Genomic DNA, 18,771 nt, shown 5'->3' with positions numbered 1-18,771 from the left:
CAGGCGAGAGGTAGTGAGAGTGAATTGGTGAGAAACTTGCACGATGTTGCCATTTTCTCAGCTCATAATTTACATCCAATGTTAGCCTGGGCAATATATCATTCTCATGATATGAGACTTTATATTGTCTTAGATTTTGGATATTGTAATATAGCATAAGTGTTCCTGGTTGTCCAAGCTGCTTTACAGTTATGTGATAACATTTTCTGAACATGTTCTGATACTTGCCTTAACCCACCTATTAATTACATTCACATTACAAGTGTTTTTATATCTCGAGGTAAACTGGTGACTTACCCCACTCACACTACAAAGTAATCTACCAGGATTGTGGCCTTGGACATTTTTTAACTTCTCACTACATCGTTGGAGGATGTCGTCTGTGACAAAAGTTGGGCCAGGTTCAACAATCCTGCATTTTTTTTTTTTGCTGGAGCTTCCTTGTTGGGAACCCACCTGTGCCAACACAGTGGGCTGGTCTCATTGACAGCAATGAGGAGGCTGCGTTTAAGTGGTATTTTTGTAATACAAAGTTACACTTGAATTAAATCTTGAGGCAAATATATCACACTACTACACACACAGATAAGTAATCTGTGGGATTGCCAGAAGATGTTGCCAAAATAAGGAGAATTTGAGTGTGTGAGACCTCTTTAGCAAGCTTTCTTTTTTGTTTTTGATCGCCGTTATTAGACCTTCCTTTATCCCACTGTGCGCTCCATATTGCTCCAGAAAGGAAAGACTTGAAAGGAAAGTTAGAGATCTAAAGGCTGCAGATCCACTGGGAACCTTTCTTCCTCATCGCGCTGGCTGCAGTGTCTTTGTTACTTTCAGTGGTGAGGACACATTGCCAGCCGAACTGAGAGCATACTCTGTTTTAAGAGCCCTCTGACAGCAGAATTATCTAAAGATTTGGCAAAAGAGAGCTGCACTTGAAACAGATTTTAATGATCACATAGCAACAGCAGTAGCCACAACCAGCACTTGTTATAAGCACATGTTTAGCTCTGCAAGCTGAGAAGGCCAAGGCGAGTGTGTTTTAAGTGTGTGTGTGGAGATGAAGGGAGAGCCATTGAGCGGCCCAGAATGAGACGAGTGCATCTGGAATAAATATCATTTTATCACCAGGGTTTATAAGTGCCATGTGCTGGCAGGTAACTCTCAGATATGGTATAAAACTAGGCGCACTGTTAGCTTTAACAAGACTAATGTTCCATTAGCCTTTCTCTCTCTCTGTGTGTGTGTGTGTGTGTGTGTGTGTGTGTGTGTGTGTGTGTGTGTGTGTGTGTGTGTGTGTGTGTGTGTGTGTGTGTGTGTGTGTGTGTGTGTGTGTGTGTGTGAGAGTATTCAGTATGTGTGTGTATCATGTGTGGAAGGAAAAGACTGTCACACTGTCCCAAAGTCTTGCAAAATGAAGAAAATAAATGTTATAGAGAATAAAGCAGTCTAAGTTCACATGTTTTACTTCAATGAAACCTGATGAAGTGACAGAGTATCCCCCCCCACAAAAAAAATGATCAGGGGCATGTTGAAACAGGCTTAACTTAATTATATTGTGCAGTAAAAGTTGTAAGGATGAATTAATAAACCAAAGAAACCAAAGTTGCAAATAAGATATCAAATTTCAGAATATCACTTATTTTTCAAAATGTTGCATCACAAATCTGTAAAGTATCTGACTAAAAGGAACTGGGCAGTCCGACAGTGACCAGAATTGCTTAAAGAATCGATCTAAGAATCCCAGTTCCAACTCCCTCGATCCAGATGCATGATGGGACACTTGTACACCAACAGTTTGGTCAGTGAGGTTGACCAAAGAATTTGTGGGTCTTTGCACAGTCCAAACATGTAATCTGTCTTCACTTAGACACTCTCATCTCTGCATTCCTCACTGCACCACTAGGTCTTCTTCTTACATGAAAACACAACATATTTAAGAGGCAAAATTCAGAGAAACGGCCAGAGAGGCAACATATTTGTTCTTTCATATGCAAGTTTGCATCTTTTGCTGCATCTGAACTCTGTGGGATTGAGGACAAAGCTCGATGATTTAGATTCTCACTGGAAATGGACAGAATTCTGAGAATCCAGAACCTTGGGTGTCCTCAGACGAGGCCCGGCCAGATCTGCGGCTGATGGGACGGATGGGATGCGGCTTGTTGCTTCCTAACCACATGGAATGCTATCTATCTGTCAGCCCGACTGACAATCCAGGCAGGGGGAAGAGATAGAGAGAGACAAGAGGGCTGGAAGCTCAGACAGAAGCTGTGTTTCCTTCAACATATTTTATGTGCATTAGAAATGGTTCATGAATATGGCAACATTTGAAAAAACAAAATTTCCTAAAACGTTTAGATGCTGGCTTGAGGTTTTTTCCAACACTACATTATATACATTTTTGGGCACTATTCTTGAGCACAGAATGTGCACAACCAGCTTCTTGCCCTGATGATCCAACTCCTACTGTTTGTAACTACTTACATTTTCTTTAGCCGATTTCCTCAAAATGTGATTAAAATTTGTGGTACCTTTGGATGGAAACCTGACCTAGAGAGAGATACGCCTCAGGAAACAGAGTGGGAGGGTTTCATGTTGTTAAATAAATTCAAAGGTAGTTAAACACAATGATTAACTGCTCATTTTTGTAGCTTTGGAGCCAAATACCATCCGCTATTAGTACTTCAGTTACGTTATATGCTCCAAGTCACCGTTTTTCCAATACGTTTACCGCTGAAGTTTTCATAAGCAAGACACTTCTTACTGCCAACTGTCTCCCCCGTTATTACAAATTTTCCGCAATTAGAAAGAGATGTTTGTAGTTCTGCGGCAGAAGGGACAAAAATTCAAGCTGAGAGGGGGTGAAATACAAATATTTGTTGCCATTTTTGCCTTTACTTGATTGTAAAACAAGCGACTCATATGGCCACCACCACCACACTAGGAAGGCCCTAATTTTTGGAAAAATACTCCAATTATATCCTCCTAAATCAGCTCTGAGTAAGAGGACTCCACTTGTTGACAGGTCATGGATTCACCATGACATTAAAGCTGACACAAATTAGTATCCAACCATGCAGATCATTTTGGTTTCCTTTGTCCAGATTTTGATATATTCTCTGGATTTTCTGTCTCCACCCTGATTACCAAGGGAGGTGACTGGAATGATTTGGTGTGGTGCTCATAAAGTTGTAAAAACACATTTCAGAAAATTGTTACCTAATCCGCAGGAAATTCCCAACGATTTCAAGAAAAAGATGTCGCCATTGAATGGTTTCAATGTCATATTGCACAGCTGTCAGGTTTGGCAAAAGAGGACCCAAATGCAAGACAGACAGGTTGAAAAACGAAAGGCAAGCTCCAAAAATGAAAAGCAGGCGACAAAACAGACTCAAAGCAGACTGGGACAAATCTAAAAAAACTAATGAGAGACATACAAAAACCAAACACAGAACAAACTGCAAAGGTATGTGGAACAAAACCAGGAACACTGAAGACACATGATGAGCAAAACAGGACTGGGTAACATATGACAATACACAGAAGCAACATGAGGACCAAAACATACAAACTGACAGAGAGTGTACAGTAAAGACAATCAAAAATAGGCAGGAAACAAACAAAGACAGGAAGTATAAAACAGAACATGAGGATGAAACCTACTCAACAAAACAGGAAATAACGTGGTTTTTTTTTTGTTTTTTTTAAAGTTCAGAAATTCAAACAGTTAGCCCCTCAAGTGTGGCCTCAGTGACATCAAATTGATTAAGTACATTTCTAGTATTGCTAACAAAATGTATGATTGTTCTCTGTGCAGGCAAGAGGCGCTGCTGGCAGCCATAAGTGAGAAAGATGCCAACATCGCCCTGCTGGAGCTCTCCTCATCCAAGAAGAAGAAAACCCAGGAAGAGGTGGCAGCTCTGAAGAGGGAGAAGGATAGTCTGGTTCATCAGCTCAAACAGCAGGTAGGATTACTGTAAACATCCAAGTGGACACCCTGAAAGTTGTTTGGTCAGTTATTTAAAAGAGAAAGGTGATGGAGAGGAAAAACCAAAAAAAAAAAGAGAGCGAGAACGGGAGCACAGGTGAGGTGGCAATGACGAGGGGAGCAAAGAAAAACAAGAGAGGCAGAAAGAAACTGAGTCCAGATGTGACCACAGTCCTCCGACCACCGAGGGTAAATTTAGGATTAACCTACCCCTCCCACACTCACCACATGCATACACACACACACACACACACACAGAGTTCAAATGCTCTACAAATCTCAGTTGACAACACTTTCATATGAATTTGTATTTATTTACATTTTCTGTCCACAGATACTCACACCAACACACACAACCTCACACGTCACTCTGCTGGTATGGCTACACCTTCACAGACTTGCACGCACGCACACACCAATATGTATACACTCAGCCAGGCCAAAAACAAGGATATAAACATGACCAAATGCCTCTGTGGTTCCACACAGAGGTCTATTCACACACTCAGGGACACACTCACACACAGTAAAGGTTCTCGTGGGTCCAGTGAATTAACCAACCCCTTAGTGAATGAGCCTGCTGGGAGTTTGGTGGATTTCTTCTTCGCTGTAGTTCTCTCCATCTGTATTACTTCTTCTCAGTTTGTGTCCTTATCTGGTTCTCCTCGTCTTCTTTTTTTTTCTCTTCTGTTCACAAGAAAGTCAGAATTCAGAGCTGTGGAGATGTGTTTCTAGCCGTTTCGCATCAATGACATGAAAATAATTGGATGATAAGACTTTTTCAATCAAATCTTAATCAAATTTCTTCTCATACAAAGAGTCAATTTGTTGTATTTGTGATGTTCAGAAACACGTATTTATTGTTTTACAGTTGCTCTTTTTTTTGTAATGACTTGCAAAAAGATGAGGACTCAAATGCAGACATGACAGTCAGATTAAGGAACTAAAAAAGAAACTTTAATAACGTAAGCTGTAGTCAAAAATCAAAATCCAGGAGACGAAGAGAGCAGGAAACGTCACTGACAAAACAGGCTGGGGAAAATCCAAAATAATACAGGGGAATAAAATAACCAAATGAAGTACAAACCAGGATGAAACTGTTTGCAGAACTGCAAAAACACGAGGGAAAAGAACATGAGGAGCAAACGCAGGGACACTAGGAACAAAACAGGACCAGAGAACGCAGATGCAGGACTGACGTGGGGAAACAGACAAACTGGCAAAGACACACGAATGATAAAAAAAAAAATAAAACACAGTGGTGAACACAGAGAAAGGGCGGGAAAGAGACTGTGACCGGAAGTGAAATTCACAAGACACATGAGGATATAACTGCAAATTAAAACAAGAAACATCAAAAACTGAAAAACAAAAACCATGACATTCTCCATGATGTGTGTTAAGTGCTGGTATTAGTAAGAAGGAGAGAAGGGTCCTACACAAGTAACATGTACACTATGTTTATCGCATGTATTCAGCTTGGATTGAGAGAATGTTTTAATAGCCAAAACTGCCATTCAAATAATAGTGATTAAGTTGTCATCCTCAAAACTGCTCAGATAGATAAGATGTAACAATTCTTCTTTCCAGTTATTGTATTTTGCCAAAAATCCACTTAATGGATCGAATAAGCTCAAAAGGATTCTGTGAGATGGATGCTGCATGCTTAAGAAAGATCGTGTGCGTGTGTGTCAAAGAGCGTTTGCATGGGTGTTTAGGATAAAAAGCAGGGGGTGTTAGAGAGTGGCTGTGTCAAATGAAGTCATTACGGCATGCATCACTCTCCTCTCTCTTCCTCCCTCATCCCTCCATCTCTCTCCATCCTATTTGAAGTCATTTATGACACCTCAGGGTCTCGAAGGTGGTTACTGACAACACAGAGACTCTACTGTCTGCCGCCATATGTGTGTGCGCGAGAGTGTGTTCAAGGGTGTGAGCGGTCTACTCCCCTCCTGGTGTCTCTCTCGGTTTCTCTCTCTTGCTCTCTGTGGTGTCATAAGTTTCAGTCCCTCAATGATGGATCACAGCCGAGACTTCCTCAATATTCCCGTCTGCGTGTGTGTCATGCGTGTGTGTGCGTTTGCAGTGTAACCATCCAGCCAGTTGAGGCTGTTGTGGTATTTTTAGCTCGCTCCTTTAGGGTGGCATACACTCGCCCTTTGCCGCTGATAACCTGCCTGACAGATGGACGGAGACAGAGTATGAAATTATAATGAAAAATAAGTCAGTGATGACAAAAATAAGTCGGTGAGCTGCACACAAATGTTTTCCACGAGGGGTAATGATTGAAGTTTAAATGGAAAGCAGAAGTTTTAAAGTTTCGCAAAGTTTATGGTTCACTTTGACTGTCTGATAGACAGTCCAAATTGCCATTTTTCTCTCCAAGTTTCTCTACTGCCGATCCTCTTGTTGTTTGATATGAGATGAGAGTCGGTGTGTTTTGACTGTGCAGACACTTTGCTACTATGGTGCTGAAATGCCGCTGACGACTCACATCTGGTCTGAGTTCAGGTTCAAAGCACCACCGTTACCAATCATGGTTAAGAGGATCGGATCAACGTGCATAGTCGGCCCAACTGACTGAAATTCAGCTAGTTCTGTGGAAAATAGAATCACCATTCCAAAGAAAATGGAACGATTTTGGCATTTCATTCATTACAAGTTTTGAATAAAAGCAGAGTGCAAATGCTGAAGGGCTGTTTGTAGGCTGATGTGGTCTCAGACATGTCATATTATCATTTCATGTACAGAGATATTGTGGTGGCTTTCAGCAGTTATCTACATCGAGCTATTCATTACTTTTTCAGTTGGCTTGATAGAATATCCAAGTTTGTTTTGCAGAAAGGCAAATGACTGAATGAATGAGCAGAGTGAATACAAATATGCAGTGCATGCCCTTATAATGAAAAAACAGGCTTGCAAGAATACTAAGTTTGGTGCATGCTTCAGAGAAGATTTACATAAAAGAAACATAAAAAACACACCTGCGTGGGTGTCAAAGAATATATGGTGTCCCTGAAAGTGTTTCCTGTGTCTTGCCATTTGACCCCCAGCTGCAGTGTAGACAGGAGGCTGTAGATCAGAGTGACCTCAGCTTTCGTCACTCTCCCTCTCTTCCTATCTTTCTCACAGTCTCCGTCCTCCTCACTTTCAGCAGCGTGGTGAAGAGACGGAGACTCAAACGACGTGAGAAGGAGAGAGGGAAGTTGTGGTGAAGAGTGTGTGAAAGCAAAGAGAAGAGGGAGTGATTGTAGTATTTTATGGAATGAAACAAGAGAAAGACAAGGTGGAAGGTGAGGAGCATACCACCATCTGTCCTTGCAGGAGACACATGTGGTTAACATTTACAGGTGGTGCATGTGTGGCCGTGGCCTTGGACATTGTTCCGCACCTGTGTGGCTGAAGACTTGGCTCCAACATGGCCGTTTTAAGACTTTGGCTCCTCATGTTCATGGCTTTGGATAGCCCTGTAGGATGATGGTTTGGTATTTTCCAAGTTCGTAGGTGTTATTTTTTTTTTTTTTACCTAACCCACAACAGCCTTAAATGATATTGCAGAAAGGCACACAAAAAAAGGAAAACCTCAGAAAAGGCAGGGAATGTTAAATGATCACAGATCCAGAAAACGTTCAAAAACATGTTTAAATCTCTAAAACATAGCCAGACTTTGTGGTTCAAACAACTTCAGACACTTCAAACGTCTGAAACATTGAAACCTGTAAATGATGAGTGTATGAAGGATTTGATTTAGGAGTAGCTGCAGTTGAAAAGGAACATTCTGGTATTTTTAGGACAGAAATCTCAATTATCAGTTCTTCAGTGATCCATTTAGTTAGTTTATATACATGCACATGAACTCCTGAAAAACCTCTTTGATACAGAATTTGTGATGTTTTTCCTCTAGAGTCAGCTGGATTTTATTAATTTGTCTCCCTCTGTATATCATTATTTGTTAACAGTTATCATGGCCTCCCCAGCTTTTATTGTCAAATGTGAAAAAATGTGGTTCTAATCTAATTTACGACTCCCTAGAGACTTTAGTATGAAATAATTCCCCTCAGTGCTTGACTCAGACACTTTCATTCTTAATTTTCCAGTTATCAACAACTTTATCTTTTTGACGGCGAAACGGGTGGAAAAAAGTAATCTAATTCATTATCACGATTGAAATAGGTCTTGTCCAACCATGACTCAGCAACTTTTCCCTATTGATAATACAAAGATATCAACAAAGGGTCTTCTTTCACCACTGGAGGGAGAAAGGCGAAACAATAATCTAATCTAATATTCCCCAGGGCCTTATCACGATGAAATTATTCTAAGCATGACTCAGCAGTTTTTCCCCCTCAGTTGACTTTGCGTGTTCATTTGTTTCTCATTCTGTCCATTGTCAGCGGGTTACAGCCGCAGGAAGGATGGATGGAGGGGAGGAGAAGAATAAGAAGAAGGGAACAATGAGGGAGGAAGAGGAGGAGGAGTGAAATAATGGTGTGATGATTAGATTAACTGAGAAAGAGAGTTGGCACAGAAACAAGTGAGCTGAGGTCAGCATTCCTGACAATTAGAGGAAAGGGGACGATGTAAAGAAAGGCCAGGGAGGATGAAAATGAGAGAGGAGGATGAGGAGAGGGGGGTGTTAATTTCTTCCTTTCTTTTTCCCCTCACCTGTACTCACCCTGCTTTCTCTTTGTGTCCTTTCCATCTCGCACACACTTCCTTCTTGATCTGTAATTATTTCCCTCCATATGCTCCATTTTGTCTTCTCCAATTCATGCTTTTAGGGGTCTGGTGTTTTGAGTTGCAGTGGCATTAAAAATGACAGGGGACAGACGAGAGAACAGAGAAAGACAAAAGGAGAGAGTGAAACTCAATCTGTGCATCAAAATATTTTGCTCAAAATCTAAGGGAAGTACTGTAGCTGGCGAGCTAATTGCTAACATGCTTGGCAGCCAGGACATGCCAGTGCTTCCCTCTACTTTCTCTGTACCATATAGTTTATTCCACCTTGACATTTTGTTATTGTGATTTTACATCAGTTCTTTCAAGGAAGAGCTTTTTTGGGGGAAGCAGTGAGCTAGCTAAGAGCTTCTTAACTGTCAGTCAGAATGTTTGCTTGTTCGCTAAAGAAAGAAAGACAGCTCACCCAAGATATTCAAAAGACACATATGTACCACTGACTGTGTTCTAATCGAATGTGAAAAAATGTGTTTTCACGTTATGGTGCCTGATGTAGCCTGTCCACTGTATTTAGCATGCTAACCAGCTAGCCCAGCCTGGCCTGTCCCAAGGCTCCCTGTTAGCCCTAATATTCCTGCAGTGCCCAAGTTCACGGTCCAGACCACTAGCTGAGCAGCTAAAGGAGCGAACTACCTAATGACAGCAATGGTTAGCAGCAACCATTGGTCATTCCGGTAATAAATTGTATTGCATCTTTAAGATGGCTTGTTATTGGTCAGTGGCACAACTTTTAGAGCCAAAGTACACAGAATTTGCACAAATTGAATCCAGCAATTGAAGCTTTGAATTTAAATGAAGTGATTTTGCCGCATTAGCTCATCAATAGAATGTGATTATCTATGGACCACATGGAGACAGATCTTTTGATATCTATTTTGTTGGGTTGACTCTAAACCTTTACTGCATCAATGCATGGGTTTTCAAGAACACTGAGATCAGTAAAAAACTTGGAAAGGGCAAAAAGAACAAAGGGGACAAACATTAAAATGAAAACTAAAATGACAAGGAACTAGTGAGTGTCAGAACAATGACAGGAGGAGAAAAAAAGGAAAAAGATATGGAAATGAGGACATGTTGCCGAGACGATAGAGGGAAAAGAGTGGGAGAGAGAATTAGTCACGGATACGGGGGCATGTTAAGGAGCTCAAAAGTCAAGAGGGAGAGAAAGCGAGAGACAGGAGGGGAAAAATAAGAGGAGGAGAGAAAGAGACTTCAATAATAAAAAAAAGAAAACTAAGATCATTGTAGAAAGAGAGAAAGGGGGACAAAGGAGCACAGTGTTAGGTACATTTTGTTACAAGGCGGATAGACTTAATCATAGAAAATACTGTGTCCAAGAGAGCTGAGAGATAAAGACAGGAAGAGGGAAAAGGGAGGAACTCCGGGGATTATTAAGATTCAGAAAGCTCTAAGATGAGGAGAAAGAAGGAAGGGGGACAAAGACGGATATAGTGTGTTTGCGGAGGGGTAGGGAGATTTGGACTTAGAAAAGCCATGTTGGAGAAATCAAAGATCAGGTGCCCTCTCATCACAGCTTATCCTCTTCAACTTAAACCTGCCACCTCTCACTCCTCCTTCGTTGTCCTTTGTCTCTCTCCATGTTCCCATGTCTTTCTTTCTCTAAAATAAGTCGTAAGTAAATAAGTGTCATTGTTTAATTTACGTTGTATTGTTCATTCATATTTAGTGTGTTCAGATGCCCATCGCTAAAAATCAGAGCCAAAGACCCCGCCAATGAAGGGAAATGTATTGAACAGAAGTAGACTTGCAGGACAGAGGGATAAGAAGGTATCGAGGAGCGGGCTAACAGCTAACAGTGTAGTGATGACAGTTCAGAGAGGCGGAGGACCAACGGAGAGATTGGATGTATTTTTCAAACTTATCCTGGATTTTACTTCCAAAAAACAAATGAACTCAAAGCTGTATATATTCTTCATATGACTGTTTGAGGAAGAAGAAAGCTACAACTTGAGTTATCATGCCAAATTGTTAAAATGTGGAACAATTGTGAAAGGAGGATGTACTGCTGATGGCTCAATTCTGTGTACACTTGCCAAAGAAACATCATTTTGTTATGGTCAGCCAGATGTTTTGGACCGCTCTTTCAGCTCATCAAATCACATTCCTTCCGATGTTTCAGACTGATGATGTATGGACACAGACAAACTAAAGTATGTCAGCTAAACCCAGGACATTTATGTTTTTTAGGGTCCCTTCCACTTAACTGAACACTGAAGGACAGACTCCTTTCCAGGCATTGGGAGCTCTGGTCTGAGATGTGTGTATGCAAATCCCACTTGTGACATAGAATGTGCCTAAAGGTTTCATTCCTGTATCTTGACGATGCAGAGTGATCTTCTTTGTTTATTATCTTATCCCGTGCTTTTTGAGGAGTGTCATCCCAGACGTACAACCCCTCACGATTTTGTGGCTTAGCAGCCCGGCTAGCTCAGTCGGTAGAGCATGAGACTCTTAATCTCAGGGTCGTGGGTTCGAGCCCCACGTTGGGCGAATGACTTTTGGACGGCTCTGTTCTCTCATGAAACCACTTTCCCTATTCCTCTGGCTTCTGACAGAGTTGATAGTCAGTTATATCTGAATTGAGGACAGAGGGTATGTGGTTGCTGTGAGTTAATGATCACAAAAGTTGTCTGTTGCCTCCAGATGTCAGGATGGGCAACTGGTGCAAGCACCCGTCTCAAGAATTGACAAATTCCGCCCCAACAGGACCTCGGTTCTCCAGCTGACAAGCATGTAAACTTGAGGAACATGCACAAAACACCATTTTGGGTTGAAAAGATCATTTGTAGAGTAGAAATCAATGAATGATTAAAATGGTTGCAGTTAAGGACATTGTCGAGAGACAGGGAACATAAAAAACAGAGACAAATAAACATCAGTCCATAACTGTGTGTGTGTGTGTTCAAAGCAATAAAAGAAGGACAGGGAGGAAGGCGAGAAAGCGAGACAGAGTGTCATATTCCAGCCGTAGTTGGTGTATATTTCTCCATGGGAGCTGAGTGAGCGTGTGTGCTCGTGTGTGTTTGTACATTCAGTCCCAGTGTGTGTGTGTCTGGACTCCAAGTTCTGTACTCATGTGGTTTAAAGATGAACTGTTTACTTTCCATGTTTGTTTTAAATATACGTGTGTGTTTATTTTAAAGCTCTCTTTATAAAATGAGGAAATGAATGTGTGTGTATGTGTGTGTGCACGCCAGGGGAGGCTCTCATCCACTTGACTCATGTATATACACACAAACACACACACACACACACACACACACACACACACACACACAGACACTTATATCGCTGGAATACACACTTGGTATGGTGCTATCTCCTGCTCACACACAACTCAAATGTTTCATTTAGCTTTCAGTCAAACACATATGAAAGTTTCTGTCAAACGCACACACCAGACACACAGACACACAGACACACACGCACACTCACACAAAACCTCAGTCTGGCCTGTTTAAGCCCCTGTTCCTTGTGGGGCTCAGTGAGAGGCTAAGGGGATTTAGATTGTACAAGACTGACAGATTTAGACTGACTCCCTCCCTCACTTTCTCTGTCTGACTCCCTCGCTCACTTCCAAGCCTACTGTAAAGCTTCAAATGTAACTGTAACATGTGAAACAGATGGAGCAGCAACAGAGGGAGCGAGTTGAGAGGAAAGAAAAGTAAGAGACATTAAATGACAGTTTGGAAGAGATGAGTGATGGAGGAAAGAAGGGGAGAGAAAATAGAAATGATACAGTTTGCACACTGTAGGCTGATGTGTGTTTGTACATCAAAGTGTTCTTGTAATTGTGTGTGCTTTGTGTGTTCAGCACATGTAGTGATTTACAGGTCTTTGTATGTGTACAGACTAATATTTGTCTTAGTCTTTATGGATTTCTCCCCAAGTGGCAAGTTAGCAGGTCTGTTATTTTTCTGCCGCAGTTAACAAGCTTCACAACAGGTGGTATGTCAAAGGTTGTGTGTGTGTGTGTGTGTGTGTGTGTGTGTGTGTGTTGTTCAAATTTGCAAAATACATGATATATTTATGGTTCCATTTTAAAACAACCTACCTGACCTAATATTTAAAACACTGTGGGAGAGTTATAAATGATCTCTTTCCGTCTTTTCTTCCTGAAGATTCCTTGCTGACCCCCTCTGCCTACATGACTTTCTCTCAGTATTTCACACACACACGCACAAAGTGTGCGTTAGCGAAGGCTAAGCTTATGGCAGTCGTCCAACACTCTCCTCTCTTCTTCCTCTCTTCAAATTAACTCCAGGAGGAACCGGCTTCAGGTTTTCCTCTTATCGCACACTGATTTCTGGTTTCTTGAACGTGAATGTTATTTTCTGTTCCCAAAATGCACGTTGTCAGTGCTTTCTTTATGACTCTGTCTTTCTCTCTCTCTCTCTGTAGACTCAAAACCGGATGAAGCTGATGGCTGACAACTATGAGGACGACCACCTGAAGGTCACCTCTCCAAACTCAGAGCAGCCCAACAATCACAAGCCCTCCCCAGACCAGGTAAGATCTCTGCTCGATAATTTGCGTCACCTGTGCTCAAAAACATTCAAGTATCGCACCTAATAGACTCCATATAAAACTAATCATTACTCTTCCTTTGACAGCATGCTCTAAATTAACATTTCTATTCTTCTTATAATTATCATTAACAAATCTGTGTTCAAGTAAAATACTTTACGGTCAATCTGCTGTTACTCACATTTCCATATTTGGGTGTATTTGAAGCTAATATAATTTTAAAAAGTTTTCTGTTTGTCTACAATTTTTCTGCTTCGACAAACTAACTTCCTGCTTTCTCCAAACTCACGCTGCGGCTGGACCGAACTAACCAATAGGACGATGAGGAGGGCATTTGGGCCTAGCGAATCACATGCCTTCTTTCTCTCTCAGTCTGCCATTTTGTACAGAAGGGTGAGCGTCTTCTTTATCTGGATCTGGTCACGTTTGGATGTGCTCGTCATTCGTCCCTCCGTCCTCCTTACTTTTGTTTCATCGTTGACTTTGTGATCTGGTGTTGTGATTTTGTCATTGCACTTCCTTTTTTTTCACCTTTGTCGTGCTCCTTTTCTTCCATCCTTTCATTTAAACTGAATCTTGAGACTCTTCTTCGTGTTCATCTGAAAATTCTAGGTTTTTCTTGAGTGAGTGACTTCAGTGAGGTCCATTCATTGCTTCAAGAAGAATACTTTTCGAATCAGCTCTTGAATTATATTTCAGTATCATCTGTTCGGTATCTCACCTCATTCTTTTGATTTCATTTCATACCATTTTCTTCACAACTTTCATTGTCTTCATTTTCATCCTATTTTGTGTGTGTGTATTTTTAATACACCTTTCAATTCTTCTTTCTGCCATAAAAATAACTTTTATAATTTCCTTTTTTTTTTTGCTTTGATGTCTCTCATTGCTCTCATTGCAACATATTTTCATTTGTCTTCTACGTTTATATCTTTGTAACTGTGCATCAGTTTCTCTTTCTTACTGGATGCTTCAAATGTCCGTCTGCACCCTTTATCTTCTTTCATGACATGATAATCTCTCAGATGATTCAGCTCTGTAGTATGTGTTAGATGTAGTGGATGATTTAAGAAAACTGCTTCTTTGCCAAAATGAACAGTAAAAGGGTTTTTTTTAGGGATTATGAAAGGAATATTTTTCCCTTGACCCTGCCCTGGTACGATTTTTTTAATTACAAAGTGTTGGTTTCCAGTGTTCGTGGGCGCTGAGGTCATTAATTACACATGCATGACAACTTTTAAGTCAAACAAGGAAAAAAAAATCACTCCTACAATCAAGTTTAAAATATTTAATGTAGAATAGTCGTTCGCAACACAATAGATTTCACTTTTCCCTTTCTAATGCAAATATACAGGTTTCAAGAATTACCTAAATAATACAACATACAAACACTCAGATTTAAAACTAGACAATGCTTATAGTATCTTTCAAGTTTGGCCCGCATTTTTAAGGTCCAGTGTGGAGAACTTAGTCGTATCCAGTGGTGAGGTTGCAGATGCAACCAACAAAAAACCCTTGTCTCATTCTCCCCTAAAGCGGCAGCAAACAACATAAAAAATGCAGAATGTCCCCTCTACACGGTGGCCTGATGTAGAAGGTATAGAGAGACTTATACTAAGGTATCAAAGACACAACAATTCTTAGTTACAGGTGATTATACACTAATAATAATTATGAATATTATATTACATTTCTGCCATGAATCCCCCTAAGTCCTCCACACTGGACCTTTAATATTCTAAGTGGTCTGGTCTGCTGGCAGGACAGTGGAGGCCACACCACATATGAGTAGCACATGCTGCTTTTAGCGCAGCTCAGTTCCTCCAGTGGGATTTCCCATTGGGATGCTAAAAGCCCAAAGGTTCACTAACGGATCTAAGTTTGACCCTGGTTATTAATTAGCGGTAGCGCCTCCCTGCTGAGAGAGGCAGGTCAGCCAGCTGACTCTCAGTCTCTTTTTGTTTCCATCTTCATGAGCAGTTGCACACACACGTGTACTGTACAGACACACTTATCCTTAGTGTGTAAGGCGGGTAATTCGCCATAGCGCATTACATCAGAACAGTGAGTGATTGTGTCTCTTTCAGTAAGGGAATTCTGTCCGACATTTGGAGAATGAAATGCTTCAGGAACAACTGGAGCAGAGACGCACAGGAGAGCACTCTTAACACACACCGAGCATTGTTTAGGACATTTTTATGGTATTCAGTGCTTTTAATGGTCTTCCGTGGTATTGATGCATCAGTGGAAAAAGACAGAGAACAAGTGAAAATGTGTATTTCCACAAAAAGAGTTCAGTATTTTCGATTGGAGGTTTTCAATATTTTAAAATGACTTCATGTATTTGTTATATCAAAGAAAACCGGAGCTCAAATGTTGACATAAAAATACCGCTGATGGTAGTTGAATTATTGAATTATTATTGTTTTGTTTTTTTTTTGTTTTTTTAGTGCAGTGTGTTCTCAAGTGTTCATATACACATTGACAAAAAGAATAAATACTCGATATATTGGTTCTGCCAAGTTGCTGCCAAGTCCCTCACTCCACAACAGTGAGGTGAATGAAAACCATGCAAGGTGAATTGATTTAACACATAGAAGTCTTTTGACAGGTCTTAGGGAGTACTACTGCATTAGTTAGAAAAGTGTAATGAAAGGTGCACTTAAACGTTATTCAAACACATTCACAATATTAATAAGGTGGTGATACAAACACTGAAGCCTTTATTTGATGAATGTATATCCAAAACGAATAAACAAGCTCACAAAGGAGGGAAATAAGGTCGTCAGGACAGTGTTTGAAGGCAGAAAGTTGGCTACTTAGAAGGGTCCTGCAAATACTAAAACAGAAAGCTACAAGAAATTGTGCTGTCCTCCGAGGACACTTTGTTTCTTCAGTTTATTCGGTCATGGAAATCAGTCAAGGAAGACATTCCTCTGATTCAAATTTCTAACCCAAATCTATGTAGTGCACCTTTAAACTGTGCTAATTTACTTTAAGTGATATCTCGAGGAATCGTCTGTTGGCTTGAGTGTTGAGTTAGGAAGTAATGAGCTTACCAGACCTCTGTAGCCCGATGCTCCTCCTTGTTTGAGGTTCCATTAGCCGTTAAGTACCAGCATAAAATACCGGAATCTCTTACTTAACTGTCTGTGGTTTGGTTGCATTGTGGATAATGTAAGTGCCAGGTTTTGAATGCATGCAATACTACGCGGGTTCATATCCCACTCAGAGTGTTTCAGAAGTGGGTAGTGTTGTGCATGCCTGATGTTGTTGACTTTATTTCATTATTTCATCTTGATTTTTGTGCTTCCACTGTGGATGAGTAGGTTATGTAGTTTGTGTTTATTGTTAATATTTTCTACTATGCTGTGCTCTAGACTGCAAGGCAGTAAAGGCTTCCTGTCTGGCTTGATCTGCTTTGAGCAGACTGATGCAGTCTGTTTCCATAAAAAAAAAAAAAAAAAAAAAGACTTGGCACCTTTATTCCAAGGGGCAGAAGTGAGAGCCACCTCTGTGACGCTGCTGAAATGTGCCGTAGCTCAGCGGAGACGGCCCGTTACATTCTGGGGGTCAGACACTGTTATAGAAGTGCAATGCCACATCGACAGAGAAGCCTGCTCCGTCTATACGCTTGATTTCTCTCAATTTACCGTGGTGGTTTTGAACAGAACGCATTCTGTTAATATATTCACTGACGGATAATAATTATTTCCTTTTTTGAATTTATTGTCCAGAATTAATTGTTTTGCTTTGTTTGTTTGCTTCAGGGCTTTTTTTCCCCAAAGCGAAATATATTTAGTTTTCAATGAACAAACACAAAAAGCAGTCAATAATCACATTTAAGAAGCTTAGACAAGCAAATGTTTGTCTTGAAAAGTTGCTCAAAAAGTTGAAGGATTTAGCATTAACAGTATTTGCAGATTAATTCTGTATTGATTGACTGATTTGATTAGCTGTTTTCTCTGAAAACCATTTTCCCCTGTGCAACTACAGTTCTGATTTTCTTCACTTCGCAGTTGGGAATTAAGTTCTTTGCTAAAGGGCTCTTCAGAAGTGATAATATTGGAGGGCCAATCTTTGTAGGTGTGTGTTTCATTTGAGATTATTTTGATTCCAGCATGCTTAAATTATTAAAATATTTCCCCCTCTGTAGCTGTTGCTGGTCAAATGAATGTATTTGCACTTATGTGCATGTGTGTGTGTGTCTCAGAGGCATCTGTGGTGACAGAAAAAAACTGTGTCCAGCGAGTGAGGCTAGCTGAATGTCTCTCTTTGGAGTTGTTTCATAGTACAGTAAGAGTCTGGTAGGCAGGCAGGGGAGGCCAATAAAGAGGCACAAACACACACACACTGACACACACAGTGCCGTATAAAATGATGTCTCCTTTGGGATTGTTCCATAGTACAGTAAGACATTGGAAAGCACTGTGGTCTCATTAAACACACACACTGCATATGTTGAGCATCGCAGGTCGGGTTTATACAATAAAAACATGTCTCCTACAGTACACCTTAATAAAGTCAGTTAATTCAAAGACGTTCAGTGCTGCAGAGACTTTCCGAGGCCAGTGTTTTGTTCATATTTCACATTGTTATTACTGGGCTTAATTCAGGCGTATTTTTAGACATTTCTTTCTGTAAGTCATTAAATATTTCTCCAAAAGGAAAAGAAAGCACCGGTGTTGCTATTTCTCTCCAAATGTCTTCCTTATATCACCATCATTCCTTCCATTCTTTCTGTCTGTTTCTCATTCATCTTGTATTTGATCCTCGGAGCGCCGCTGCAGGTCTGGAAAGTGTGGACGGTCGTTTTTTTTCTTTTTCTTTTTCTTTTTCTTTTCTTTTTTTTTTTTTTAAGCTTTCTGACAGAAGAGTCCGATTAGAAAGTGCGAGTGAACAGCTGTCCCACATATGTTGTGTATGTTTTTAAAGCAGTAAATCCAGATTTTAAGAGATCTGTTCACGTATTGTCAGGTTACACAACAGCTCTGGACTAAAAGCATCATTGTCAGTACACAACACAACATGTAACAACATTGGATGTATAGAAATGCAGAATGTTCTTTGCCCTTCCTTCGCTCTCCCTCTCTTCTCCAGAGGGAAATGTTCAGTAATGTATTTCGTAATGGACTGTAACCTACTGGCAGGGCCACACTGGAAAATACTGTAACTGGCACTATTTACGACTTTGATAATAACCCCATATGAATGTGTGTGTGTGTGTGTGTTTCTGTGAGGCGATGTGTTGTGTTTCTGCACACATACGTATAGTGTATATAAGAGTGTATGGATGCAGTGTCTGTATGTGTCTGCAAAAATAGGCAGCTGTGTGCCAGGAAGCTTGTTTAGCTCCTCTCAAAAAAAACAAACAAAACATTACTCCTAGCTCGTGTGTGTGCATGTGTGTGTGTGTGTGTGCTGCAGTAAATAAGGTAAGGACTCAGAATCAGAAGTGACAGTTACTTTGATTTACTGTCAGCTTTCATTGCTGCTGGAGA

At 40.6% G+C, this 18,771-nt stretch overlaps 1 protein-coding gene and 1 non-coding gene across 7 annotated transcripts in view; both read left to right on the top strand.

Annotated features, from left to right (window-relative positions):
* Nucleotides 1-18,771, top strand: part of LOC119032634 (ELKS/Rab6-interacting/CAST family member 1-like) — a 124,931-nt gene that overhangs the window by 85,303 nt on the left and 20,857 nt on the right. For 4 of the 6 annotated variants that reach the window (XM_037122052.1, XM_037122051.1, XM_037122050.1 and 1 more), the window contains 2 exons: nucleotides 3,815-3,962; nucleotides 13,145-13,252. In XM_037122052.1, coding sequence (XP_036977947.1) covers nucleotides 3,815-3,962; nucleotides 13,145-13,252 — 256 coding nt within the window. Of the gene's footprint in view, nucleotides 1-3,814; nucleotides 3,963-13,144; nucleotides 13,253-13,587; nucleotides 13,664-18,771 lie in introns of all 6 variants that reach the window. The other 2 variants (XM_037122054.1, XM_037122053.1) reach the window with 1 other exon arrangement.
* Nucleotides 11,161-11,233, top strand: trnak-cuu. The gene has a single exon. It is a non-coding gene; the product is annotated as a tRNA-Lys (tRNA).

Source organism: Acanthopagrus latus, chromosome 14, assembly GCF_904848185.1.
Source record: "Acanthopagrus latus isolate v.2019 chromosome 14, fAcaLat1.1, whole genome shotgun sequence".
Classification (NCBI taxonomy): Eukaryota; Metazoa; Chordata; class Actinopteri; order Spariformes; family Sparidae; genus Acanthopagrus; species Acanthopagrus latus.
This window is presented reverse-complemented; position numbering and strand designations above follow the sequence as displayed.